Source organism: Venturia canescens, chromosome 1 (genome assembly GCF_019457755.1).
Source record: "Venturia canescens isolate UGA chromosome 1, ASM1945775v1, whole genome shotgun sequence".
Classification (NCBI taxonomy): domain Eukaryota; kingdom Metazoa; phylum Arthropoda; class Insecta; order Hymenoptera; family Ichneumonidae; genus Venturia; species Venturia canescens.
In genome coordinates this window covers 18,467,668-18,495,235 of record NC_057421.1, presented here as the reverse complement: position 1 = coordinate 18,495,235, position 27,568 = coordinate 18,467,668, and the positions used below count along the sequence as shown (strand labels likewise).

General features: G+C 36.0%; 3 protein-coding genes across 4 annotated transcripts in view; 1 reads left to right on the top strand and 2 right to left on the bottom strand.

Moving 5' to 3' along the window:
• qless (decaprenyl diphosphate synthase subunit 1 qless) overlaps window positions 1–21,194 on the bottom strand; it is a 45,243-nt gene extending 24,049 nt beyond the window's left edge. Inside the window, exon 1 of the mRNA XM_043430583.1 lies at window positions 20,972–21,194. Coding sequence (XP_043286518.1) covers window positions 20,972–21,136 — 165 coding nt within the window. The 5' untranslated portion in view covers window positions 21,137–21,194. The remainder of the gene's footprint in view (window positions 1–20,971) is intronic.
• Window positions 21,195–22,222: 1,028 nt separating this feature from the next.
• mRpL32 (mitochondrial ribosomal protein L32) lies at window positions 22,223–24,150 on the top strand. Of its 2 annotated transcripts, none has more exons than XM_043430642.1 (4): window positions 22,223–22,392; window positions 22,721–22,984; window positions 23,336–23,478; window positions 23,926–24,150. In XM_043430642.1, the coding sequence occupies exons 1-4, from the start codon at window positions 22,302–22,304 to the stop codon at window positions 24,043–24,045; spliced, it is 618 nt and encodes a 205-aa protein (XP_043286577.1). In that variant the 5' UTR covers window positions 22,223–22,301; the 3' UTR covers window positions 24,046–24,150. The 2 variants fall into 2 exon arrangements, with proteins under 2 accessions (XP_043286577.1, XP_043286571.1); XM_043430636.1 differs by having other exon boundaries at window positions 22,225–22,392; window positions 22,718–22,984.
• On the bottom strand, window positions 23,740–26,690 carry spn-F (Protein spindle-F). The gene is made up of 5 exons (XM_043430596.1): window positions 26,090–26,690; window positions 25,496–25,754; window positions 25,250–25,338; window positions 24,818–25,010; window positions 23,740–24,627 (listed from the first exon to the last, which is right to left on the bottom strand). Exons 1-5 carry the CDS (start codon window positions 26,300–26,302, stop codon window positions 24,314–24,316), a joined length of 1,068 nt encoding a protein of 355 aa, XP_043286531.1. The 5' UTR covers window positions 26,303–26,690; the 3' UTR covers window positions 23,740–24,313.
• Window positions 26,691–27,568: the final 878 nt, after the last annotated feature.

Below are 27,568 nucleotides of genomic sequence, written 5' to 3'. Positions count from 1 at the left end.
CGATCGTTTTTCTTTTCGATTATAGTTCGCTTCGTCAATTACGTGAATAAAATTTTCGTCGTATCATCGCCGACTGAAGTTATTTCCGTACGATTTACAAATTTAATTCCGGTCGCATATGAAATTTTTCTTAATACTTATATGCTCGACGAGTGCAGGCCAAAATGTAATGCGACTGGAAACAACGAAAACTTCAAGGATAAACTTGGAGACTAAGGTATGCGACCTTTGAGCGAGTATAATGAAGAAAGGAGAAAAAACATTTCATTCATCGTTATTTTCGAGTGAATCTTGCGAGTGACGACGCGAGTGAAGGTAAGCGAGAGGAGCAGCATTTTAATTCTATGATTTTGCGCTTGCGGTATTTACGCTGAGACGATGGAATGTGCCTGCTCAATTTCTCCACGAGCGAGGCGCGCGCGCGCGCATTGACTTTTCACGAATAGAAAGGCGCCTCCGGTTTCTCGCTCTTCTATACTATGTATAAAATACACACGCACGTACAAATGTATATAAACTATATAGCTAGCAACGCAGCGTTATAGATTCGAGTAATCGTGGACAATGGTGTCGCCAATTCTCACTGCGAGTGGCAGATGTTAACGAGATTGGGCTTTTCCGACCTTTCGTAAAAATAATGAATAAAAAGAGTTCAATCGTTCGGTCACGATTCCACCGATACAGCTCAGTAAATATTTGATTCGATGACTCGAACGATATTGAAACGGCGACAGCGATGTAAATGTGAAATGAGAATTTCTTTTGTTTGTTCGTTCCTCGAAAGATTTTTGCACAATCTTTTCTTGCTCTATATAAATACTTGGCCGGAGAACCTTTTTACGACTGAACTGAATCGATTGCGCGTTTGAAATATGTTGCATCTGTTCCAGCAACACTGTGTCACTTTTAATGAGATCGTTAGTTATTGATGTGTGCTCGACACTCGAAGACTAATAAAATTATTTGGGTCACAAACACGAGACGGAAATTTATTGCCGGAACTTCCGGTGACTTTAGTCCTAAGGGTAACTTCGGCCCCGATGTGGACGATTTTTCCACGATGCAATTATCTACACAGAGGGATACTCTGTCGCAGTTGATCGTAAAATCGATCATAAATAGACTAGAATTCGTGCTCTGATTAATTACGAATATGAAAAATCCCACCAAGAAATTGATTGAATGATCGACAACCTAATTGATTTCCAACAACCCACTAGACGTAGCAGGAAAAATTTTGAAAGTTTTGATATCTGACCTCGAATCACGAGTCAAGAAAAAATAAATAAGAGGAAACAAAAATGTTTGGTTCCCAAGGGTATTTCACGTCGGAGAGCCTTTGAGGTCGACAGTTTCGAATTTGACGTAAAAATGCGAGTTTCCGTAATACCGATAAAACATTTCCATATATTTTTTCATCACCGAAAGAACCAACATCGTTTTCTACTGACGCCTTGTTGAATATTATTTGGTGTCTAATACCCGGAATAACGAGCGAAATAACAAATTAATTTTCATTGTCTTATAGCGAACTTGGGAGGAATATTTCACCATAATATACGAAAAATTTGGTGCGCGCATGAATTTTGCTATGTTATTGAAGAAAATTCAGTCCGGCAAAAAGGAAAATACGAAGCATATTCAATTTTTCGTATAACACAGAGAAACTATTGCTATGTTATCTCCTAAATTTTCATCAAATCATTTCAGTATTTACTATGTTTTTAATAAAAATTCGCTCGGTGTGTCAATTTTTGATATAGCGCAGCGCTTTATTCACTATGGACCGTGGTAATGGTTCTCCAAACTTTTGCATTATTTGACACCCTCTGTATCGTTTATTATTGTAATATCGATATGGGCGTACGTTACTATAAAAACAGTAATTTCTCATATAAAAGTCTCTCCGTGTAGTTTTCGCCACGTGAAGAAGACATTTCGGAGAAAGGAGAAAGAGACAGAGAAAGACGGGATTAAGGTAGATCGGTCTCAAAGTTCGAAAAAACCCGCGAAAGTTGCATCGTTGACTGTCCGAATGTGTAAAAGTGGAAGAATTTCAAGCAAATTTGCAAGATAATTGGCTCGGTAAGAATGCTTTTTTGTTAACCAAGTAGGATAGTATTAATTCGGTGAATTTCAAGATCGAACTGCCGAAGGCGAAAATGAAAATTTTGCGCGGGGCGACAGCGAAGAGTCCTCGCGGTCACCATTCCGCGAGCTTTGTATATAGTCGCACGAGAGGTTTCGCGGGCTCTGATGTTCGGAAAGGGAAATTACACTTTCTCTGCGCTCGCGAGGCTCTGAACGACCCACATACCGAGTACCGCGGGCGCGCGCGCGCGGCATTTGCTCGTGCGGTTCGAGGATGCTGCCGTTACTTATTTTCCTTCTCGCTTCCCTTCATACCATTCCGTACGCTTAGCATGTTGCTTTAACGAGAGAAAGAGAGAAAAATGAAAAGGCGGGGAGGAGGCCGCTGGAGATTGAAAGAGAAAGAGATCGCGTCAGCCGGACAACGACGATGAAGAATCAAGGTCGCTCTCACGATCTCTCCTCTGCTCCCCCCCTTTCCCGAGTGTCTGGTTTACTCAAAGTCTTCAAAAGCGAACGTTACAACTTATGGAAGAAACAAAGAAGGAGAGAAAGGAAGGGAGGAAAAGAGAGAAACAACGTCCTCGGCAGTAAGAGCTTGATTTTCGCGTTGGCGACTTCCGGTTCTTTCCTACTCTCTTTGCGCACACCGATCTTCTAACATCGTGTCGTCATCGACGCGGAGAAAGAACGGTCTCGCGATTTAATTGGATACGAATCAGTACGCACCGTTTGCTTATTTTAATCACAAAAATTAATTAGCATTTGGACGAAAACAATGAATTATTAACGAGCTTTTAATAATGTAGGCTGATGGGGCTTCATAATTTCCGTGTAGGAAAATATCTCTCGGTGAAATTGGCCCTCAGAAAGGTTGAGATCATTGGACTTGGACTAGATTTTTTAAAAATGTTTTTATCATAGGAAGCGCATAAATCACATTGTCATAGGGACTTTCATTTTTTCCATCCGACATACCCTCTACAAATGGCGGCCACTTCGACTTCACGAGTAAGGGGAAATCGATCAATCTCAAGTAAAGATGCACGGCCCGTCTTGACTCGCTCTGCCTAAATTTTTCTTCCTGATACTTGGCGCCGAGACCCTGCCGCGTCTCTAAATTAATTCGCGCAGAAAAATGAGAAGCTCGTGGTTGACGTTGCTCAATTTTTCATTGACACGAGAATGTACATTTTTTGAAATTCCATTCATTCACACAAATTTTTTTCGTCATTCTGTTGTCTTCACTTCCGTTTAGTGTATTCGAAAACCCCAGGAATGCCAAAAAGGATGCAAGCCGTATGAAATGCTTTTGAAAAAAGTGCAGCACCTCGTCAGAAAAACGGCTAAGTTCGTTATCTAATTTTTGACGTACAGAAATCCCTGAGAAATGTTTCTCACATGACAGTGCCCGCCAAGTGTATTATGCGCGTGTGACGTAGCGGGAACACCGTTGAACGGGACGATCGATTCGAGTTCTCTTCTTTCATTAATATCGAAGTGATAACAGGAAAATTCGAAAAAAAACGGTGACTTTGTACAAAAATCCATGCTTCTTTGTCAGTTGGAGTTGGGCGCGAAGAAACGTAGAAAATAAAAGAAATGAAGAAGAAGACAGAATTTTGAAATAGATTTTCGTCAAATTTGAAAAACGAACAGAATTTTATACTTCTAATTGCGACTGCCATAATTTTTCATACTCTGAGAGCGTTTACGCTCTGCGACTATTTTTGGAACAAACTAAAAATAAAAAAAAATCAAGAAAAATAAAAGACGATAAGCTGAAGAATTTATATCGAAATGGGAAATCGAGCAGATGGTATCGCAATGATATTCAACTCTTGAGTTTTTGGTGGGGATAGACCGTTTAAAATCCGAAAGCAGCGTCCATACCAAACAGGTCCGAGGAAAGTTTACCAGTACAAGAATATGTACAATGTGTGTTTGTGTCTGTATAAATACGCACATAATGTTAATAAAGTACACGCAAGATGATCCTCGAGCTCGGGGAGAGTCCGCGATGAATGGTGTTTTCGTTCGCTGATCGGGGAAAAAATGCGTGTTCATGAAAGTGAGTTACCGAAAGATAAAAAAAAAAAAAAAAAGGAATAAAAGAAGCGCGGAGAGATTTTCACGCTGCTTATTACTGACAATGAATGTTTTTCACTTGCGGCAAACATTGCGCAACTTTTTTTTTGTCGCTCAAAAATATTTGGTTTGACAAGCAGTAGAATTTATTTAACAACCTGTGTCGAAATACGTCGAAGATCGAACGCGGCGATAAATATGACGAGACGGAGAAATCGCTCGAAAAAAATGTCGCACAAGTTTTTACGTAACTGAGCTTCGCTAATATTTAGCGACTCGGGTGTGTACCGAAACTTTTTCCTCACTATCCAGCCGAAAAGTGGCGATCTAATCTAACCGATCCATCGGTAAACCCTCTCAAAATGTGTCGTTATTCAACACGTCGCCCTTCCTGTATTCTAATCCGGTTCTACGAAAAAAGACAAAAGACAGTTTGTAGAGAAATTTTAAAAGCGGAAAACCCGGCGTCGAAACACCGTGAACTTTGCTCTGGACGTGGGTTAAATAAAGCGACTGTGAAAATATTTCATTCCAAGACATCGAGAAGCTTTCAAAGAATGCTCTCCAATTTTTCCACCAATATTTCTGACCCACTCCGCACCTCACCTTCGCTATTATTTCTTTGAACTGCGTTACGACTGTCACAATTTTCTCATTCATTCGTTTTTCCCGTGAAGTTGGAACGAACCGATTATTTACAAATGATCGAAAAAAATAAACAAACTCATAGGCCCATAACTCGTAGTCGTTCATACTGGTCAAGCTAAAAGTCCAGACGCAACACACATTTCCGGTACACTTTATTGACACGATGGAATGTTTGTTTTTTGGGTCGAATTCTACTCGTCAAAATCCAGTTAGCAGGGCATATTCGACTTTCCCTACGGCGTATTCTTCGCGTCACCGAAACAACGAATCATCAGTTTTTGTTCCTCGATGAAAGATGTGACCTCGGCCATGAAGATACTTCGTTCCTACTAACATTGAAAAGGTTCGTACAATGGTGGTGTAATGTACGCGTATTCTGATGGACACTGTTGAAACACGTAACACAGGATCTTTTCAAACGTTTTATTATCTTGCTTCGGTGAGTCGAACGTACACGTGAATGAGACAGACGCGGAAATTTGTCAAAATTTAACGGAGCGGGAGTCTTTAATTACGGGCGTAGCGTCCAAAGGGTATAATTGATACCCGAAATACCTTTTTTGAAGTTTAGTTTTCATTTTTATTTTCATTTTTTATTACGCGCTAATGACCATTTGAGTAAATGTTTAATGAAAACCCCTTCAAATCCTTTTAGCTGGTTCTCGATAAAAATAAAGTAAAACAGAATCTGTTCGCACTTTGATTGAGAGAGTGAGTTTATTATGAAAGCGACGAAAAGATCAAAATGTGAAATTGCGCGTCGTGTTAAAGAAGACATTCATTGTTTCGGGAACGTCCATCATTATTACAGAAATATAAAGAATTTGTAGCAGAATTTTTTTGGACTTGACTACGAATATTATCGATGGAAAAATATTAACAAAATTTGACTGCTAAACAAAGCTTTTAGTTTGGAGAAAATTTACTTGAATGTGACAAAAGTTACATGACTGGGGGACAGTAGAACTACTATCGGTCCAACGTTTTACTGTTTTTATGAGCATCTGCTACTGTGCATAGACGTTGATACGTAACGAATTTCAAAGAAACGATTGAAGTTTATTCTCGCAATTACTAAAATTATGTGTAACTTATTTGTTGAGATTGATCAATTTTCAATATAAGGATTACGGTTAAAATACTTTCGTAGTGAAATCATCGAGCAAAATGTGACAACTGCCATTTTCTATTTATATGCGTATGCATATCCATATTTTAAACCAGCTGGCTCATGGCGTTGTCAAACCTTCCACCGTTGTTATTACTCGTTAACCTCAAATAAGTGTTTTTCTTTTTCCATTTCCAAGTGATTTTCACCGGTAACAAGGCTTTCTCAAGACATCATTGATATCTAAAAACATTCTATTTTCTTATTCTGGTTTTTGGCTCTTTAAAGTTGGGAGGATCCTATTTCATTAGATCCAAATCGCCGCACAGGAAGTGTGCCTGTCATAAGAATATAACCCTTATAAAAATGTGATTTTCGTCAATTGTTTTCTCGACAACTAGACGATGGATCGTATAATTATTCCGGGAATAGAAGCACGCTGTATATTCCTAGCATATTTCCAAATTTCAATTCTTAACCCTAGAACGCATAACCGGGGTGTGAGCACACTCTACGCGAACTTCAAACTAGCAAGCGACATTATCGAGTGATTATCGACGGATTTTTTTATATATAAATTCAATTGAAATCAGTTTTATTGTACATCATTCTTTTCGTTATAAAAAAACGAAGAAAATGGTGTACGATAAAGTCAGTTTAGCATCGTAGGACCGGATTTATAAGCAGAAAAAGAGTGAGGTGCGTTCGAACCCTGGTCATGAGGTTGAGGGTATGAAAAAAGGCACATGAGGTGTGGGGTTAAAGTTGGAATTTTCGATTTCCATTAGATTCGCGTGAACTTCCTTAATCAATCGATTGCACGTTGAGGCATATTTTTTAATTCGAAATTCGTCAATTATAATACATTTTCGTTCGTCCATTTGAAAATAAAGTCGCAGTTTTTGTTAGTTTTGGAATATTTCGTTTGTCCACGTACACTGGGCGTCAATAAAAAAACGTTTTCGCTGCACAAAACGTTTGAGCGCTGAAACACCATGAAAGTTTTGACTCCGAGTATCGACAAGCTTCGAGACAAAATCGAATGATTCGGCATCGAGTATAGTTATATAACGAATGAGAATACAAAGTTTTTAAGGAAACCAAAATCTACGTAAGGTTTCTTGAATAAATTCGCATAAATCGTGATGATTTCAAAAAATGAAATCGTTGATTCGAATCAGATTTCTATACCCGAATGAGCATTTATCAGCTCTCGAATTTTCAGGTCATTTGTCACAGGAAAGAAATGAGGCTTTCGTTGCTCCCTGACAATCGCCATCTTTGAATGTTAACGGAAGGCTATAAACAGCTTAGCAATTCTTAGAATAGTAGGATAAAAGTAAAAACAGCAAATGCGCGGAGATGAGACAAACAAACGATCCGCGAAATGTGTGTTTTCGAATATTTTGAATACATCAACCATATAAAAGCGTCGAGCAAAAGGCCATGTGAAGAAAGTTTCCTTAATATATAACCAAAAAAAAATCCGTTACTCCGTTGATACGCCGGCTGTAAAATTTCTTTGGTGAGAAATTTTTCTGCGAACACGTCGTGCCCAGCGATAGAGAAACGTATATATTCTAATACAATAGATTTGTATGTGCGTAAATACATTCATATACAGCACGTCGCCGAACGTATCTGCGCAAAAGAAGGCACGTGTCGGACAGTATTGCAAGAGGTCTCGCTTTCGGTACGACTGCACAGGGCCGATGTTCGACTTTTACCCCGATTCCCATTTGGATATCGAGGACACGCGAACTCCGACGTTGTCCATAACTCTTTAAATAAGGAACAGTGCTCTCGGATCGGGAGCACATTGGAATGTTGGCGAAACGTTGAAGACGATCGAGCGTGATAGTCGAAAGTGTTTTTATACACGGACTGTCGCACTCGTCGCTTTATCAGAGATGATATGAGGCGAAGAGATCGAAACATCGATTTAATCTGCTCGATTGGAGCAATTAACTCGAGGCTGCAGGGAATCGATTGAAAAAAAAGAAGCTCGAACGTTATTTAGATACTCGATACGCATCAGAAAAATATCCGAGTTTTTCGATAATTAATATGAACCAACAGCGATTGTTAGATCAGAGACTTTCCTCGGGAATGCTTCTTCCCTCGTCAAATGGCGCGTTTCAACAACGCAAAAGTACACGCGAGCTCTGAAACAACTTCAGGGACGAGTCTCGCAACGAGAATGAAGCTTTTTGCGAATGCACGATATAACTCGGCTCTCGCCTTCGAAATATCGCGCAAGTTTTACTAATCAGCAGCAAACTCGATGCTCGATTCTCCGTAGTTTTGTTCTGTCTTTATGTATACACGTGTCGATCTTTCTTCGTACATGTATTTTCGTGTAGAAAACGCGGAAGGCTCACTGCGTAACAAGACGAGGCTGCTCGAGGATCATACGTTTCTTGTTACTACAGAGCAAAATGAAAATTCTGTCATCATTAAGGGGGAATGTCAGTGTGACAGGCTGAAAAATGACGTATTTTTTTGGATTTTTTTTTTTTTTTAACAACGATTTGATCAAATTATTTGAAATTTTGTGTATTAATTCTTGAAGTAATGAAGTATACAAGAAATTTTTATTTTTTACTTTTAGTACATTTCATCAATCAGAGGAGCGGTCGCAAAATGCGGTCTCAAAAAAAGACTCCCCGATGGTTGACAGCACAAGTGCCACGCAAGCGTCCGAAATCTAAAATTCAAAAAATTATTAAATTATAATAGTATAGTTATCGCAGCATCGTAGGAAATTTGAAAATTTTTATTAGAAAAAAATAGAGGCCATTTAAAAAAAAGTCGAATTTTACACAAAAATTTTGCTCTAAATTGTCAATAAAAAAAAACTTGACAATTTAAAAAGAAAAACTCTACATGTGACGATAGCGATAAGTTTACTGAAGAGAATCCTTTTTGAATGAAGTCGATTGGACAAAATTTGACAGAGTTATGCCGTCAACCAGGTCAAAAAATATGGTTTCGAGAAAAACGTGTTTAAAGTTTTTAATATTAATATAAAACAATTTCTTACCGATTAGTCTGTTATCCCTGGATCATACAGAAGCTCTTTTGCGCCCAAGCTCTTTTTTCACACTGATATTCCCCCTTAAGCTCCTTAATGAGCTGCTCTTTCTCGTGACAACAAAAAAATCAAACAGCGATCGTTCGTTGAAAAGTCCATTAAGATTGACACTTTTTTCTATTCTCAATATCAAATTTCGATAAATATTTTTAGTCTTACAAAATGAGCGGATTAAAGGCAGATATAGATTGAAAAAATTGAAAATGTCGAATTTACGGATGAGAGATTGATTCACCGGTTCAAACTGGAAGCGTTGACGCAACGGAACTCGATTGATTCATGAATCCTGAATCCCATCGGGCTATAGATTCAGTTACATAAAATCGAAGTTTCATTCATTCGATTTTTCGATTGGTATAATAAAGCTATTTGTTCAGCAAAGCACGATTTCTCTGACGAATTCTTCAGTATCTTCGTGGTTCCGGAACACACATTCGCGCCTAAAATAGGAGTCTATTTTCCGGAGAATTCGTTTAGTCGATTACGTAATTCTCAACTTAAATATTGAGACAGTGTTAAAAATGCTAACAAATGAAAAATAAGTTGAGCGGCATTCGAATTACGTGAATAATGACGGTTAAATTTGTACAGGTAAATATTGGTTGCTCGTTCATGCAGGACCTGTCGCTCGGAAAAGTCGGCACTAGAGACAGAAACCATAGTGATGGAGATTCGTAATCCATTTTGGGAATGAAGATTCGGCATCGCACCGAGGATACTCGAGTTTTTATTTTTTGACGGTTGCTAATGACGATTCTCTTTCGTTACTCGTTGAACTTTACAAACGCGGAGAGTATTGAGCGGATAACGAAATAAAAAATACGCTCAATGGAGTTGGTTTAAGCACAGTCGCTACTTGGATGGGTGACCGCTGATCCCCGCGTCCCTAAACGTATCGGTCAGCAAATAGGGGCAGCTTTTCTTAGTTTCTGGTCATTTTAATCATGACTGAAACCGGATAAAAATGAAAACGGAGTAAAGAAGCTTGATGGGATGGTCTTTGAAAAGGTGCAAAAATGGTCTGCACACGAGTATCGAAACTAAAAGATAAAAAGCATCATTCGTTTCGTACAAGAAGCTTTGGTATCATCAGTTGATGTCGCAGATCAAAAAGCGAGTCTTTTTTTTCTTCAAGATCGCATTATGATAAATGCAAAAAAGCTGTGAATATGCGCCACAAAATGTCAGCACAAGTATATAATTAATGAGAAACACAATTTTTCTTATCCACTTCCTTCTCGTCCTTGTTCAAATCGCGATTGTTGTAATTACCAACTTCCATTTTTATAAAAAATTACTACACACAAGCGAGCAAACTTACGAGATACGATCTCAATGAAAATAAGCGTATAAGTATATCAACGCACGTGTGAAATAATTAGTAGCAAAGTATAAAAATCCCAATGTAATTAGGAATTGTATAAGCGACGAAAGATCCTGCGAGTTTAATTACTCAGTAATCGATTACTCCCACCGATAGATGACGACGAGCTCATTAGAAGCGTGAAGTAGACACGAATTAATAAATTAAGGTTTGCAGGAACATTTAGAAAGAAATGAATTCTGAATAGTATTAAGGTAAAACATGCACGTGGAATCGTATTTTATGGACGTCTAAATTGGGTCGATTTTTGACTTCCTAATTAAAGATATTATCACTCTATATTAATGTCAGAGTTATTAGATCGAAATTGTAAATAAATTTTTTCAACTTATCTAATGCCGAATGAAATTACAAGCCATCAATTAATCGGGGATCCATCACTGACTGAACTCCGACTTTTATTCGTCCCTAGCTAAAATACTATAATTTTTTATATAAAAAATCACTTTAGAGAGCACAAAGGGATCAATAAAAAAGTGTTGACAAAAAGACATTAGGCTATGCAAGAATAGCCCAAGCCAAGGAGAAACAAAATGCCGGTATAAGCAAATACGAGGTTACGTGCTCATTTTACCAATTCTGTTTAATCTTTAACGAAATATATTTTTATTACTAGTAGGACAATCGTCTCGAATTTTTCCCCAGACCTTCATTGGCATTGTGTACTTTCTCATAAACTTCGTAAGAAGCGTTCATTCGTTATATGGAAAGATAAACGATTTTTTGCGCATAGTTTTCATACCCCTGTGTTTTTTCTTCATATTTAAAGACACTTATCTCAATAACCAATAAGACGAAACCTTTAAAATTTGATACGCGTGTCACCCATTTAAACTCTGTATGTAAATTTCAAGATGTTTTCGAGAAAATCGTTTCGTGCATGAACTACCTTAATTGATCCTTTCGATTGAAATTGTAAACTACTAAACCATCAACAGATTTTCTTATTTGACAATATTATAAATAACAATCTGTTTGTCGAAATTTGTCGATTTTCTTTTATAGTTTAGTTTTATACTTTAGAATGGATGACTCACTGGTATGCCATCCAGTGATGATTGCATTTGCATCCGATAATTTTATATTTTTTTCTCCATATTATTGATTTGCTCAACTACTCAGGTCGAGAGCAGGCTTTAAACGTTTCGGTCTCCTCATTTCATTGGTTCAATCAAGAAGTTTGTGAGCCAGTGCATTTGGATGTTTTTGGAGTTTTCGTGTGTATATCTCCTGTTGTGTTCTTGCACGGTTGATTTGACATATGAGGTTTTCAGCTCATTGTGTACAGTTTCATTTCGTAATAGATCAGAGCTCTAAATTTCATTCGTTACTTTTCACTGGAGTATCATCACGTCGATGTTGTCAATTGATCGAATCAAAAAGCACCCCAAACTTCACCCCGAATGGATGCTCCGACAACAATAAATCATCTATTACAATGGATTTCGTGAAACAACGAAAATCAACGCGTACATATAAAATATACACGTGAGTGTTTCATATATCACAAATTCCGTTATGACCGTTGGGAGGGAAAGCTTTGCTCTCTCGGGACTTCATTCGTTCACCCATTGCAATCGTTGTCAATTTAATATGACCAATAGAAGAAATAAAAAGGAACGGAAACCCCGTTGTGCAGTCGGCTCGTTCGATGCAACCGTGAAACACGATATTCCGTGATATCTGACACACTCTCGTTTGCATCTCGCAATTCCACATAAATATAAATGTAAACATGAAAATCGAATTGTTGATAATTTGAACGAGAATAATAGCAATCATTGCAAATGGGATTTGTTTAAAAATAGTTATGTGATGGAAATATATGTCGACGTTTTTCACCCCAAAAAACAAAAAATCTTATATTCACTGTCGGTAACACTCCGATCAATTTTTCTCTTCTTGTTTCCAAGGAAACGAAGAAATCAACGGGTTCGTGTGTGTTTTTTTTTCTAAACCAGTAAAAGAAAATACCATTGAATCAAACTTTGGTCCATTGCACGTTTTTTTTCAATTCATCCTTTGACATGAATTGCACTCATCTCAATTAATTGTTTACTTCGACTACTCGTTAAGTTTTGTTTGCATAGTGTTTACCAGTGATATTTTTAATTTGATATTATCAAAAGAATTCAAATGTCTGAAGACACTAAGTTCACCCGCTGATTAACCGGAACCAGACGCCACCGCAATCCGGTTAATTTGTGTCTTCAGGTTCCTCTCCTCAATCTTTCTTCTGATCATGAGTGTGGCACGCTTGTTAAATTACGCAAACATCGTTATACCGCTTTACAATCGAAGTTATACCGCTTTACGTTTTAACCTCTTTTTATAACCAAGAATAAGGGTAATGTTCATCTTTATGATTATTATTTATGTTAACAAATGTACGATATTGTATTAACTCTAACCAACTCTCAAACTATGTGATTTTCCATCTGAATAAACTTAACCTATTTCCTGGAACCAGGTATTATTTATTCGATCAGGATTATTAATGTTGAGTGAATCGTGGACATCGTGAGATGTCCTTACGCGCGACAAGACAGCACGATCAGCACTTTCAAAAAGGCATCTCGCGTTTGATCAAAATGATCCTGATTAATTGAGAAATGACAGAATAATAATCGGTAAAAGAAGCTGTTCAATGGGTTCTTGATGTAAATGAATTAGCAGCCAACGTGTTTCGATGAAATAATAAGGATATATAACATCAATTCATCGCGGTAATACCGCTCGACGAACTCAATCCCGGCCGTCGACTCTCGTTCGTTGAATGATCTTATCAAGGGCGACTGCTTTATGCACGTGTGTTGATAAAGTCACATGTATTTCAACTTGTTCGTAATATAATTACACGTTTGAAGAAATCTGCGGTCGGCAAACGGGGGTTATGTTGTTACACTGTGCGAGTGCAGGACATGCGGATAAAAAGTCAATGAATAGATTCCATGAAAAAAAAACGTGTCTATCTCCGGAGTGCACAATATTTTCATTCAATTTTGTATTTTGACCTCATTTTCAAAGATAAATGTTAAAAGAGATTCCACGGCTGTTTTTTTCGCGTCTAGACTCGAAACCAATAAGGAAATTCTTCTCAAATTCTAAAGAGACGACAAATCCTTTGTATAATTCATCATCATGAACTTTGATCAGTTAGTGAGAGAATTTGTGCGCTCGAGGTAAACCGAGAAATGATATTTTAAAATTTTTCGCTTACTACGGTTTGTGCAGTTTTCACACGATAAAATGTTTCTCGAATTCTTATCTTGAAGGGTTCATTTTTAATGATGAAAAATTCTCGGAAAAATTGCAATCCTGTGGGAAAGTTTTTATCTGTTATGAAGTCTGCTCTTTCGATGCAGTCGCACTCATTCAATTCCGCGTCACGATCTTTCCTTAGTTTTCTCAGATTAGTTTACGATTCACCGTAAAAATAAAATTGAAACGCAGATCCAATTGTTGGAGTGTAAATATCGATGATCTTTGAGTCTAAAAAATTTGCCACCGGTAGATCCAACCAATCAGATGCACCATTCGATACGTAATAATATAAATGCGTCCAAATGCGTGTGCGTCTCATTTCAATTGAATCTTTCGACACGTAATAAAAATTATAATTGTACAGGTAATTCGAGGTTCGATCAACAGATGCACAAAATTCATAGAAAATGTAGTTTTTTGTTGTTGTCATTTTACTCAGAGTCCCATAACCACCCAAAAATTGACTGCGCGAAGGATTTACTTTCAAAATTCTTTTGCTCTCCGCTATTAAGTGACTAATTTTTATATTTCTAATCAAGTTTAAAGAAAATTTTCGTGGCCTGTACAACGAAGGCTCGCCCAACAAGGATTTGATGAAAAATCCACATCACTGATGCAACAACGTCATCGAAAAAGGGAATCACAAAATCGCTAAGTCAATCTGGAAAAACTCAATACACGTGTAGAAAAGTATGCGATGCTCGATTCTTGTTGTTACAGTATCGTTGCATTGTAAAAATATTCATGGAGCATGGTATGAGCTCGGGAAGCAAAAAGAAGACGAGAGCGTGATTGCGACGATACGAGGGTTGCATTCTGATCGGATAATTCGTGCGTCAATCAGATTCTTTGTCGTTGTTATAAGAGGAAAGAAGGGAGAAAGATAGAGAAAGACGGCTCGACGTAAAAGTAACCGTCGTGCGAGTCTCGCACGTCGAAGCGAGAAACAAAACGTCCGTGCGCGATGACATTAGTGCAAAAACGAACAAGAGCGAGCTCACGAGCTTGGAATTCAAGGTAAAACAATTTTTTCAAACTTTCCCGATGTGTCGTACAAGAGAGACGAGACGGAGGCTCGGGAGAGTCTGGGAAATTTTTGCTTTGTTCCAAGAACTCTACTCCGCGGTGAAAAGCAACAAGAACGATGCCTTAATAACAATAAATCATATGAATATAGCAATTATGCTGGCTTTTTGCCGTTCTATTAAGATTAATTCATACGTAAATGGAGATACTCCATTTTACTACGAAACGGAAGTAACTTCACAGCTGAAACGCACGAGAATCGTAAAACTTATTCGAATGAAATGAACTCTTTTGAGCGAACCGAGATCGAGCCACGCTGTGTCTCCACTTTATAGCCATTTTCATAATCTGTTATTCAAAGTACGACGCTCCCGCCAGATCTCACTCTCGTGTATCAAGAGGAAAACTTTTTTATTGATTCTTTGCCAGGAAATAAGAGGAAGAAGATGAGCCAAGAAATTGCTCGGTGGTAAAATCACGAAATTTGGATATTTGTCCTGCCCAGAAGAAAACCACTGTTCACAGTAGTCATACACTGAGAAAAAAGTACGACGCTGAAGTTTCCAACGTTGGACTCCAACGAAATGAACGAAAAAAACGTTTTTAATTCACCAATTTTTTATTTCACGAATCGTTGGTGCAGCTTGAAAAACTACGAATCGCAAATTTGGCAGGGAACAAAATAGGAGAATTACTGGAATTATTGGAGAGTTTTTTTCGATTATTTCGTTGGACTCCAACGTTGGAAACTTCAGCGTCATAAAAAAGTCATTGTAACACAAGGTTAAAAAAATGATTAAATGAATATAAAACAGTTTTAGATCAAACTGCGGATTCATTTTTCCCGAAAACCTTGCAGTTAAATCAAGAAAACTCTTATCCATCAATACCAATCGCTATTGAATCAACATTTTTTTTTCCCCCAGTGTACGACAGCGAAATAGCACGAGCGGTTTCCAGCCATGGTCGAAAGTAGCCAGGAAGAATAGTCACTGGGCCGAAAAACACGTGCGCGTTTCCACTGCAGTGACTCCTCGAGGGAAGCCACATTTTTTTAACACACAACTCCCACAAAACGACCAAAAATCAATCAACTTTTAATTTATCCTTCAAATCGTGAAAATCGAAAGAATTCGCTATTGTCACACCCATTTATCCATGACGCTATCCCGAGAACGAGGACTTGAAAAAGACAGCAACGAACATCGTAATTCCAACAATTATTAAATTACCCGAGCTAATGTAGATTAAGTGAAAAAATAGAAAATTCGCTCCATAACGAACAGCCGTATCTGAACATATATAAGCATGCAATCTAGTGCGGTAGAGGCTGGAGTACCGTGCACTTGCAGTACGTGAAAACACCTGCAATAGTGTGATCACCTTGCGACGGCGATCCGAAGGATCTACGGGGAGTAACGCCGCTCAACGCCCGATTCAACGCCTTCGTCATTTCGTAAGTAAGAGTGAGCACGTACTATGTACGATCATTCACACAAATACATTTTACGAGTATGCGAGTACTCGGCTCGTGCGTATACAGACTCGTACAAATAGCGTGGAGAACGCTACTGTAGAATAGTAAGGCGGAGAACGAGTCGCACTCGCGCGAGAAAGTCAAGATCGTCCGACCGCTTCTACATCATATATATGTATTTATGTGTGTATAAATATATAGAAACTACGTAGTATTTAAATATGTATATGTATAGATTTAAGAGCATCCTATCGCCACGACGTCTCTGCCAGTTAGCCTACTTACTTCAAAGCCACGAGATCAGGATTATTTATACATTTATATGTTCTTGTATCGAAATTTGCTATTATCCATACGAAATATGCGACTGTTTAAATGACACCTGGATTGAAATTTGCCACGATTTTCGTATTGATTTATAGTCGATATTGGCAACTGATTTGTTTTTTTTTTTATTTTTTATTTTTTTTCATTTATGTACTGAGAAAAAAATTTGGTTGAAAGACTTGGAAAAATGTTCAATTTAACTAAAACATTTAGTCGCACGACAGAATATTTATTTAATTTCATAAAATATTTAGATCATGATTCAAAGAAATAGTGATTTGGATTAAGGAGTTTCGGTACAGGCGATACAATGTTGCCATGCTAATCCATGCTTAAAAAATTTTTAAATTCAAAAAGTTCAGAATTTTATAAAATTTGGGTGAACATATTCTTTAGTGCCAAATTTGACGACACAAATTTTTTAAGATTTTTCTTCTACACAGTTATCCAGTAATTGATCACTAAAGTTCACGTGTATAAGCATAGCGCTTCCATATATATAGGTATACATTCCGGGCATAAGAAATTTGCTTTAATGCGTAATTACTCGATAACTAAGTAGAAGAAAATTTTGAAAAAATTTGCGTTTTCGCACTTGATGTTGAAGAACATTATCACCAAATTTGATCAATTTCTTAATATTTAGACTTCTGTACCGAAACTCCTTAATGAAATTGAGGGCTATGTGACGATACTTGGGTCACTGTAACGTCATATTTTGGTGCTACGAGAAATGTTAGTTAATGCATCCGAAAACTAGGAATACGTGCGAAAAAAAGGTCTTTCGTACTAACAATTGAAATAAAGAAAATCAACTATTTGATCAGGCAGAAATTTAGTTGGTTAGTTAAGAAATAAGCAAATCCGTTTAACTGAATTATACATAAAATGTACTGAATTTTCTTTCGAGGTAGACATTTGTAGGCAACAATCGATTTGGTTCGTCATCGATAAGATTTAGTTAAGCTACACGAAGAAAAAATCGGACTGGCAAAACTATTTGTTATTATCCACAACTCATGTTGGTTAATATTATAATAAATTTCAATAAATTTTGGGTTATATTGAACTGACTAGTATGATTCGATTTACAAAATATTTATCATTGTCAACAAAACCGTTTAGATAATTCAACACTTGATATTCAAATAAATATATCATAAAAGTGTATGTGAATTAAGTAGAAATAAACAAATGTTTCGAGTTCTTCGAACAAAAGATTTGCTTTCACTCGGTTAGTTAATTAAAATAAACAAAAATTTTGTGATTCGGATAAATGAAGTACTACTTATCTATCGCAAGCGGATGTTGGTTGGATCAAGCAACAAAAATATCAACAAAAGGCATTTGGTTGTTACAACGATTTTTTTCTCAGTGTGTGTGATGATGTTTTTACAAAAAAATGTAATAATAAAGAACATTGTAGATTGATGGATTTGAATTTCAAATGATCGGGACGAAAGAATCAAATGAGTCGACTAGTTCACTGTCAAACTAAATTTGCTGAGTTTATACGTAATGCAGAGGTTAATGTGTTAGCGAATAATGTTGATGGAAGTTTGATCGGTTCGAAAAATTAACATTTGTCGAAACTTCAAAGGGAATATTTTCTTATGGAACACTCATTCGTGTTGTGAATCATTGCAGGAATTTAACAATCAACAATCGACATGTGCAATTATAAACCAAAAAATTGAAACAAAAAAAAATTTGGTCGTTGTACTTGGCGTTTTTTTTGTTTGAATTTTTTGGTTTATAATTTTTTTTTTTAATTTTCGTCAACTCAATTTTTTTTGGTCACAATTTGTTTTTGTAATGTTTTTTCTTTGTATTTTTTGTGGTCGTAATTTTTTGCGACAATTGTTCTTCTGTTGGGATTTTTTTTTCGTAATCCAGTGTGCTTGGCAACTTTTGCAATTATTTGACAACGTTTTGTTTCTTGAATTGAAAGTCTTACAACCATTGATTTCCATGATTTAATCGGTGACTGCCCAAAGGGCATAAATAAATGTACTGTCTCAATCCGCTTTTAAAATCATTGATTTCTTCGAGTTTGTGGTTCTGCCAATTTCTTGTTATATAAATATATTTCTTTCTTCGTATATACGTGAAGATTGAGTTTGTTTCGAAACCAGAATTCCATGGGGTCATCCCATGTGAAATTTTCTTCTCTACGAAACTCGACGCGATTCCGGATTTCAATGAGAATTTCAGCAATTTTGCCATTTGAGATTCTTTCTTATTTAACGGAGAATGTTATACAACTGGACAAGATTATTTTGACATTCATGAAAAATCGATTTTGTGAAAATCCTTCTCGCATACTTTTCGTCACCTGCTTTGGAATTTCTCTGTTTTTTCAAAGTTCAAACGCTATTTAAAGAAATGTGATTTCAGGGAACATCGAAGAAATCAACCGGTTTTGAAGGTATTCGTATTTAATAATTCGCGCATTTCTTCATTCCTGAAGAAAAATCTTCGTTAATTATCAACGATATAAATTTAACAACTTTTTCACCCTCTGAAAATTTTTCACTATCAAACGCATGGGTGAAAGCGTGAAAATCAAACGCGCACAACGTGTCTTTGATGAAAGTGTAAGTGCAACTACGAACTTTCGACGTTATGGATTTCACAAATATTTGGTGATAATACTTTTGACGTCTGCTGTAACGCCGCTATCTTTTGCGGCTCAACTCTTCTTCTATTATCTTCAATTGCTATCTCGAATGATTTCATAATAAAAGAAAACTATGAACAATATTGAAATAGCAAAAACGCGAAAAAATTTTGTCGAAGATCGAAGATGTTTTTTTCAAGTGTATCATGAGCAGAATAAATTTCTGATTCGAATTACCACATTCGTGTTTTTTAAGATTTTTTTTGCAATATTCAACAAAGATTCGAATCAAATTCAAAATTTCAAATCTCATTTTTTGCAACTCTTCATTTGTGTTCGATATTTATAAATATTATAAAATTATTATATTTACCATTATTATTATTAATCATTGGTATCAAATATTCAAAATATTATAAAATTTTATGAATATTTATAAAATATTTTATAAACAGTTTTGATCATTTTTTTCCTACAATGACAGCCTATTGGTTCAGATGATAGAAATAATGCCTTTTTGTTTTCTACTCCCTTAATTATAATATTATAACATCAATAATTGGACGTAGAATTAAATATTTGAATGCGAATAATTTTTTGGGGAATTCAAACTTTTCGGTTAACCAGAAATAGTGCTGTTTTTGTTTAGTGAATCGAGGAATTCACGTGTCCGTCGTTTTCTCATCGAATTGCAATGGAATAAGAATTGTGAAAGGACAAAATCGATGATCAAAAAAGAAAATAAAACGTCGTTAGCAGTTCAATATTTTTATGGGAAAAGTTCTTTTTTTTACTAAAGCGCCCGATGCCGTTGTTCCGAAGCGTGATTTGAAAAACGCGTCTGCGCACATCGAACCACTTTCGCACGCCGCTCTTGTGTTCAAAAGATCATCTAGACTGTACTGTCATTGTACGGAAAAAAAATCAGTACCACTGTGACGTACAATAAAATACGAAAAGAATTTTCTCAATAGGAAATAAGTGAAATATTTCACGGGATAAATAACAATGAATTTTCGCGTTGCACAACGCGTCGTATGACTAACGAGTCTCAGTGACGCTGAGATGGGCGCACGTGTGGCGTCTGCTAGGGAAACAGCTGATCAAGACGTCATACACCGCGCGAAACATTTGGCGAATATCACAATTTCACTTTTTTTTAACACACTGTTTACCGCATCTAAAACCGCCCAATTTTGTTTACGGATATTTGCATAAGAATTAACAGCTTAAACCGAAAATATTGTTTGACACGTGTAAAAATATTTACGTGAAAAAGTGCATCGATCGTGCAAAAGAACACGCGCCGAGACGTTGATTACATAATTTTTACGAGCATTCGAGGCACGAGTGTCTCGTGGTTAGAACTGAAGTAAGATAAAAAAAAAATAACCCATTAAGTCTTCTGCTTCTGCCAAAAACAGCCTTTACATAACAACGTGAAAGTTTCGCGAAGATTTATCACGTTCAGACTTTTTACTTAAATAAAAGTGTGTCACGATCGATCAAGTTTGTAAAATTCGAAGAATAAAAAAATAAGAAAAATGTTACTCCACGATGGAGATCGAGTCAAAAAGTCGAAGAGTTATTGAAAATCGGCGAATATATTTGCCATTAATACACGAGAACGCGACGTGACAAAAATAGGTTATGTAGCGTTCGTTGCGCGAAAAAGTAGGCCAAAAAAGCGAAAGTTGAATCAAAGTATTTTCGATTACCGTCGAAATATGCTCCGTGAAATCATTCCTAGGTTTTAGCCATACGGAAAATGATTTTTTAATCCAAAATCACAAAGCAATTTGGATTTAAACGATGGAAAATAATAATGATATTCGTGCACTCACCTTGCAGTGTTGCACGAAATTATTGACGTCATTTCGCTGCACAATTGGACGAAACTTATTAACACTCGATGTTGCAAATTTTTTCCTTAACGACTGGACCAAATGTCCTGACTGGCACAATTTTTCGACCCGGGCACAGAGCCGACTCGACCCTATACACGCCATAGCGAAAACCTTTCTGAATCGTACCGCGAACCGCCTCTCTGTGAGACTTTCGAGTTTCCACTCGTACAATTCCTATCCCCCCTTCCCCTTCCTGTATGTTTCTCCCCCTCTTGGCGTTGCTAATACTTTGTCGAGATACCCATTCAAAATCAATTCTCTCCCTTCTTCCTCCTCGGTGCATTTGCTTTTACGCGCCAACAAGCATTTTGAATAACCTCAGAAATTATGTTACCATTCGCATTTTCCAATCATTCAGACCAGTATATCAAAAAGATGAAAGGAATCGAGCATCATATCGATTTACTTTGCATTTCATGACGAAATATGTCGCCCGAAATTGTCAATTCAGGTTACCTACAGTCGATAATGAAAACCAAAATCTTATTTTTTTTTTTTTAATATTTACGTTTCAGAATAAACCACATTATATTGAACTCTCCTCCTCCATTTTTCAGGATATAAAAAATTTCAATATCACTTAAAATATTTTTTTCCATTGATATTCGATTAATTGAAATTTTTATTTCACGATACTGAGACTTGAATTCAAACTTCATGCTTGAAAAACATGAGTTTTACGAATTTTCGAAATATTTTTAGTAAAAATACAATCGAATTGTTTAGACTAAAAAAATTTTACATCATATGAGAATTGAATTGATATTCTACTTTCTATAAACCCATATCTGCAATCATGAAATAATAACTGATTTATCTTTAATATGTAACGATTCTTGTATAACACAACGATAGCCACTTTCGAACAAAAAAATAACTTCCTGTGCACACATAGCATTTATTATAAAACAGTATTATGCGTGTTCAGAGGTTATAAAAATCGGGAAAACGCTTTTTGTTCCGAATGCAATATTGCATAATCCATCGTCTTTCGTTGATAGCGATTGCAACAAACTGCTCAATTTTGTGTCTGAAAGATGAAAGAGGTATAGCTATAATCAACTAGACGCACGGGGCACTTTTTAGATATTGTTCCAATAAAAAAAAAAAAAAAAAATGAATCGGATGCAGTTTTGTTACCGACAGAGATTTTTCTGATCGATAAAGTAAATTCACACTGTGTACTCGGAACACCTCGGAAGAACGATTACGAATCTTCCACAATTTCAGAGTTCAAGCTGTTTTGTGGTAACTCCATGTGAAAATTATGGCTGCTAATATTATAAATCGTTTAAACAATGCCATAAATAATATTGAACGAGCTATCGGTCGAATTTTGAATCAAGGATTTCCTCCAGGTGAGTACTAATCTTCGAAACATTGAAAATGCCAATCTCCCATTTTACAGCAACCTCTATTCAAAATATCTTAACCTACCTCTTTGTGATCATTACGCCGAAGTTTATTTCTCAATATTCTTATTCACGAAATGTTATTTTTCATGCAATTTCAAATGAATTCTATACAGTATCATTCAATTAGTTCACTCCTTTTTATATCAATGTTTTTTTTTCCAATCATTTTATTTGCTCACTCTTATTTCGACCCAGTGGAAAAATCCATTTCAATTTTATGGCAGCTATGCATAGTTCTGGATCCTTAACAAATGGATAAATTTTACAGCAGGGTCGATTGGAGCTTTTGCATATGATTTTGATGGACCATCAAATGTGCCCAAACAATCACACAAACCTGCGACTCCTTTCTCTTTGAAGGATATTGTTGGCAGTGGTTTTTTATGGGCTGTACCAAAAACTCGACGACCAATTGAAAAAAGACTAACTCGCAAGTTTGGATTGCCTGATGATCCAACTAAAATTATTAAACCCAAGACGAATCTCATAATGTGTCCGAACTGTGGTCACGATTATGAAGCAAACACCATTTGTGGTAATTAAGAAACAATATATTTAAGTATTGACTATAGTAAGGCATTTTTCCTATTCAATGAGCGAAAGACAAGAATATTCACTGCATATACAATATAAATGTGGTTCAATACTGTATGTTCAAAAAAAAAAGGTTCTATCTGGAATTCTTCATATTTTTTCATTGATATTTTACCGAATTCATTGTTATTGTCAAGTTTCTCTGATGATATAACAAAACTGCTGAATGTTACCATAAAGTAACAAATTATGGTAAATTTTGATTGGATTATGATTTTGTAAGTAACATGAACTCCCAACATGCCAAAGCATCAGACAGTTTGAACTTTTTTCATTATTTTATGATCTTTAGGGCACTGTTATGCCAGAGTCAAGGCAGAAACTGCAGAACTACAGGAAAAAATAGTGGAAACTTTGGGTCTGAATCCTGTGGAGAAAGAAGTTATTGTGCTTTACGAGAATGAAAAGGAAGACAAAGATGCAGAATTCTGGAAAGTGAGTAAACGGATAAAGGAAAAAATAAAGTTCATTACTACCAGTATGAAAAAATCGATTGTGCTAGATGAATTAGTTTCATTATTGCAAAATTTAAAGTGAAAAATGCTTTGAAAGTCCAAAAAATGATTTTAAACTGATGAACAATTCGTATTGTTCGAAAAAATATTTTCAACATTTTACCCAGATCGTTCACCAATCGACTTTGGAAATGCATAAAATTTCGTTATAACATTATGACGATAAAAAAATAATACCTAATTATATTTTTCTACATTCTCAAATGCATATATATTTCGGTAACAAATTATTTTTACAATAAATCTGTACAATATCTCAAAAGTGCAGAATGTACCATTGCATTTCATAAATAATATTTAGAAATATATCCGGGTTTACAAACAGTTGAATATGAAAGAGAAAATAATAATTCTTTTTTTTTCACAGACTCAACAAATTGTCGAAATACCAAAAAAGCGACCGGCTTGGTTTCACAGTAATTTGACGCAATCAACAACGCAAGAACCCTCAGACAGCAAGGAAGTTAAACCATTGGAGTTGGCTTAACATTTTTTACAAAATTATGAAAAAAATAGTGTACCTTTTGTAGAATTGAATTCCTTCCATACCCAGAGACATCAATGGAAATAAATAAGAACAGATAAATGATAATGAGATTCGCATTTCGGATTATCGCAGTCTTTTTCATCACATTTGATAATATACTTTTCCAAGGTTCTTTGATTAAGACGAAAAAATGAACGCGATTGTTAAATAGGAATGATTGTTCAGAAAAAGTAATCGTGGTTAAGAATGATAAAAATGTAACGAGAGATCAATGCACAATTTCGAAACTTTCGAGAGACTTTTCCTCGGTAAAGTGGCTGAGCACATGTTCGTGGAAAATCTCGAAAATTGTCGAGGACTCAAAATACAAACCGCACAGTGGACAAATATTCTGACTCGAAGTTCCGTTTTCAACGTTACGAAAATTTTCTACAAATCTTGTTTCCTGTAGTGGATTCGTTGGAGGTGGAAGACTCGTTTGCGTCGCACCATGCTCTTTTAAACTATCGTCCGAGTCGAATTGAGTACCAATTTGACACGTTGTTTTACTTGCATTTTGTTTGCAGTTCTTGCATACTGTGCCTAGAATCACGTCAGCACAATTCTAATTGTCATGATTTCTACTAAGAACTACAAATCTATTTAAGAAAAACATAAATTTTAAAAACAATTTTCTAAATTCAGTGCCAAAACTAAACACAAGATTCAAGATGTCCGATCAAAAAAAATTCTATCAAACATATTCTTTCGACATCCTTTCGCTCGAACTTACTTCGTCTCATCTTCCTCAAATTTCTAATCACACGTTTCAATCGTATTTGCTGACTTGCTAGCGTGTCTTTAGTCTGAGAAAGTCTCAGGTCATGCTGCTTAAGCTGTTGAAGTGAGTCCATGCTGGAGTCTTCCGGATACGTAAATCCGACGTTTTGAAGATTTATGTCTGCACCATTTTGCATCTCCACCATCTAAATGATTTCATCTGTGTCATCACATTGTGCATTTTTTAATAGTAATAATAAGAAATTCGATCGAGATCGAGATACAAAAAAAATTTACTTCCTTTATAAACATGTACAGATACATCAATTCCAATCAAAGAAATCTTCCAGCAAAGTTTTCAAGAGCAGTGTGCTCATACTTCCATTACATTGCTAATGACTAATTGCCAGAAGAAAAAAATCATGAATAGTGTCAATTTTCATACCTCTGTACATTGTTGTTCCAATTCTGATTTCTCCATCATAATACTATTAATTAACCTTAGTGATATTTCTTCCAAACTATTACCTGGAACTTCACATATTATATTTAAATGATTGGAGACAATAATTTCCATGCAATACAATGAAAATTGTTGAACTTGAAACATTTGCTATGGACCAACATATAAAAACTGGTTGAGAAATAATTTACCAAGTGCAGGTTAATTGATTATTAATAAATTTCTTACCTGTGTCCGATATCTGTATATGACTAAATTTGCTAGGATTTTCACCAACATCTTTGAAACTATGAGTCAAAGCATTCAGAGGCTGAGAATTTGCATTTTGTTTTATAGAATCTGAAGTTTTTGTCAACTGGTTATCAAGCTTCTTGTTTGTTCTCGTTAACCTTGTCAGGCGGCTCCACAATTGACGATTCTCTGCCGCTACCATGAATACGTGGTGAGTCAGCTGAGATTTTTGTTTAGATAGCTCTTCTACTTTTTTCTACACAAAAACCAAAAATTACATTAGTTCTTAAGCAATATTTGTTAATAGTTTTGTCGTAGTACTAGCTGCGTTGCTGTGCTGAATTTATCATTTCTTAAGAACATGTATGTTCACAAATATCGGAGAAATTGAAACTTTTCAATTAAACCAAAAAAATTACGTCAAAGCAATTGAATTGTCAATATTTTTGAAAGTTGATATTTACCGATGTAAATATCGAATGAAAGAGATAAAAATATCTGCCAAATTATAGTTATTTATAAAGCAGTTAAATATTTCTCGTTCTTTTAACCTTCAAATCTTAGAATTGTAGATTTGAAAGTTCTTTTTACCTGAAGATTGGCCACGGTAGTGGCGTCGTTACTGATGTCTCTTTTGAAATTGTCGGATTTCTCAACACCACGTTCGATTCTCAATCCCATGTTTTCTTCTTCAACAATTGTCAATCTTTTCTGTAATTGTTGACATCTTTCCTGCATCGTTTGGAATGCAATTTGTAGAGCGTGCTGGGCACTAGCCATATCACCCATATCCGCGATACTCATGATAACAAGTATTTTGAATTCCGATCAACACGTTTCTTTTTTATGTTTTATATGTTATGAACATTCGCCTTCAAGTCACTGTGTCTAATCATTCTTTGTTTATATACAAGTTCGATTTTTTGGAGATTATCAATTGTTGAAATCACGAAAATGAGTTATTATTGTGGTTCATTCTCAGTCTGAATTTTAAATTAATTTTCGAGTATTAGAATAAACGTATAAATAAACAGAAATAAGTGAAAAAAATAAAACGTCTGAACTGTCAGAAAGCGATCACTTGGTTCCTAGCGATGATCATGGAAACGATGGAGACCACCAAGACCAGATCCGGAGCCGGAGATGAAGGGTACATTCTGGGTACATTCTACTTGGACGCTGACAGCGTAGCGCTATTTTGCGTTCGACTTGGCGTTGTAAACGCTACAGCGTTTAGATGGGTGCGTTTAGAATTGTATTCTCAAACGCTCCCGACGTTCAAGTGGTTGAACGCATCCACAGAGAGAATCGTCTGTTATCTCTGTTATTGTACTACTGCTTGTTTCGCAATCTTCACTTTTCGATGAATCCAGTGTTATTTCGTCGAGTAATTGAAAAAGAACAAGATGACTTGTTAGTTCCGCGATTTTGTAATCGCACCAAGTCGAACATGACGTGAACGCAACCAGCGTCACGTCACGTCACCAAATCGAACAAGTTTTATGGCTATTTTCTCCGACGCGGTTCAAACTCAGTTCAATATTTTTCATATGGTTTCGAGATAGGATGAACCGAGTTTAAACTCAGATTAACGTCGGAGAAAACGGCCATAACGCTATTAACGCTGTCAGCGTCCAAGTAGAATGTACCCAATGTACCCAAAAATTTAACCTAACATCCGAGTCTAGTTCCAAATATATTAACACACATGTGGCTACGGTTGTTTTCTTCAATAAAGAAAAAAGATACGACTCAACTTGTTGACAGTCGAGTAAAGGCACATTCACATCTTTACCAGAAACATTTCAACCGAAATTTGATTGCACAACTACCACATATCAACTCTGCAGAACATTCTATTCGTAAATCTATAAATCGCAACGACTGAATCATGAAAATAAATAATATGAAAATATTATATCTAACGGTTCATTATTTGAAAAAAATACTTTCATGAAATATCCAAACGTCATCCTGACGTTCACGTGTTTTGATCATTCAATCGGCAGAATGTCTACATTTGTAACATGAAAATCATTTTTCATATTTCGCGCACTCATATTTTTAAAA

Coding starts and splice junctions, on each gene's coding strand:
- mRpL32 (XM_043430636.1), top strand. CDS start 22,302: ATGGCTGCTAATATTATAAATCGTTTAAACAATGCCATAAATAATATT. Junction 22,393..22,717: donor GAATCAAGGATTTCCTCCAG/GTGAGTACTAAT, acceptor TAAATTTTACAG/CAGGGTCGATTGGAGCTTTT. Junction 22,985..23,335: donor TGAAGCAAACACCATTTGTG/GTAATTAAGAAA, acceptor TATGATCTTTAG/GGCACTGTTATGCCAGAGTC.
- spn-F (XM_043430596.1), bottom strand. CDS start 26,302: ATGAGTATCGCGGATATGGGTGATATGGCTAGTGCCCAGCACGCTCTA. Junction 25,339..25,495: donor TATACAGATATCGGACACAG/GTAAGAAATTTA, acceptor TAATATGTGAAG/TTCCAGGTAATAGTTTGGAA. Junction 24,628..24,817: donor TTTGAGGAAGATGAGACGAA/GTAAGTTCGAGC, acceptor ACGTGATTCTAG/GCACAGTATGCAAGAACTGC.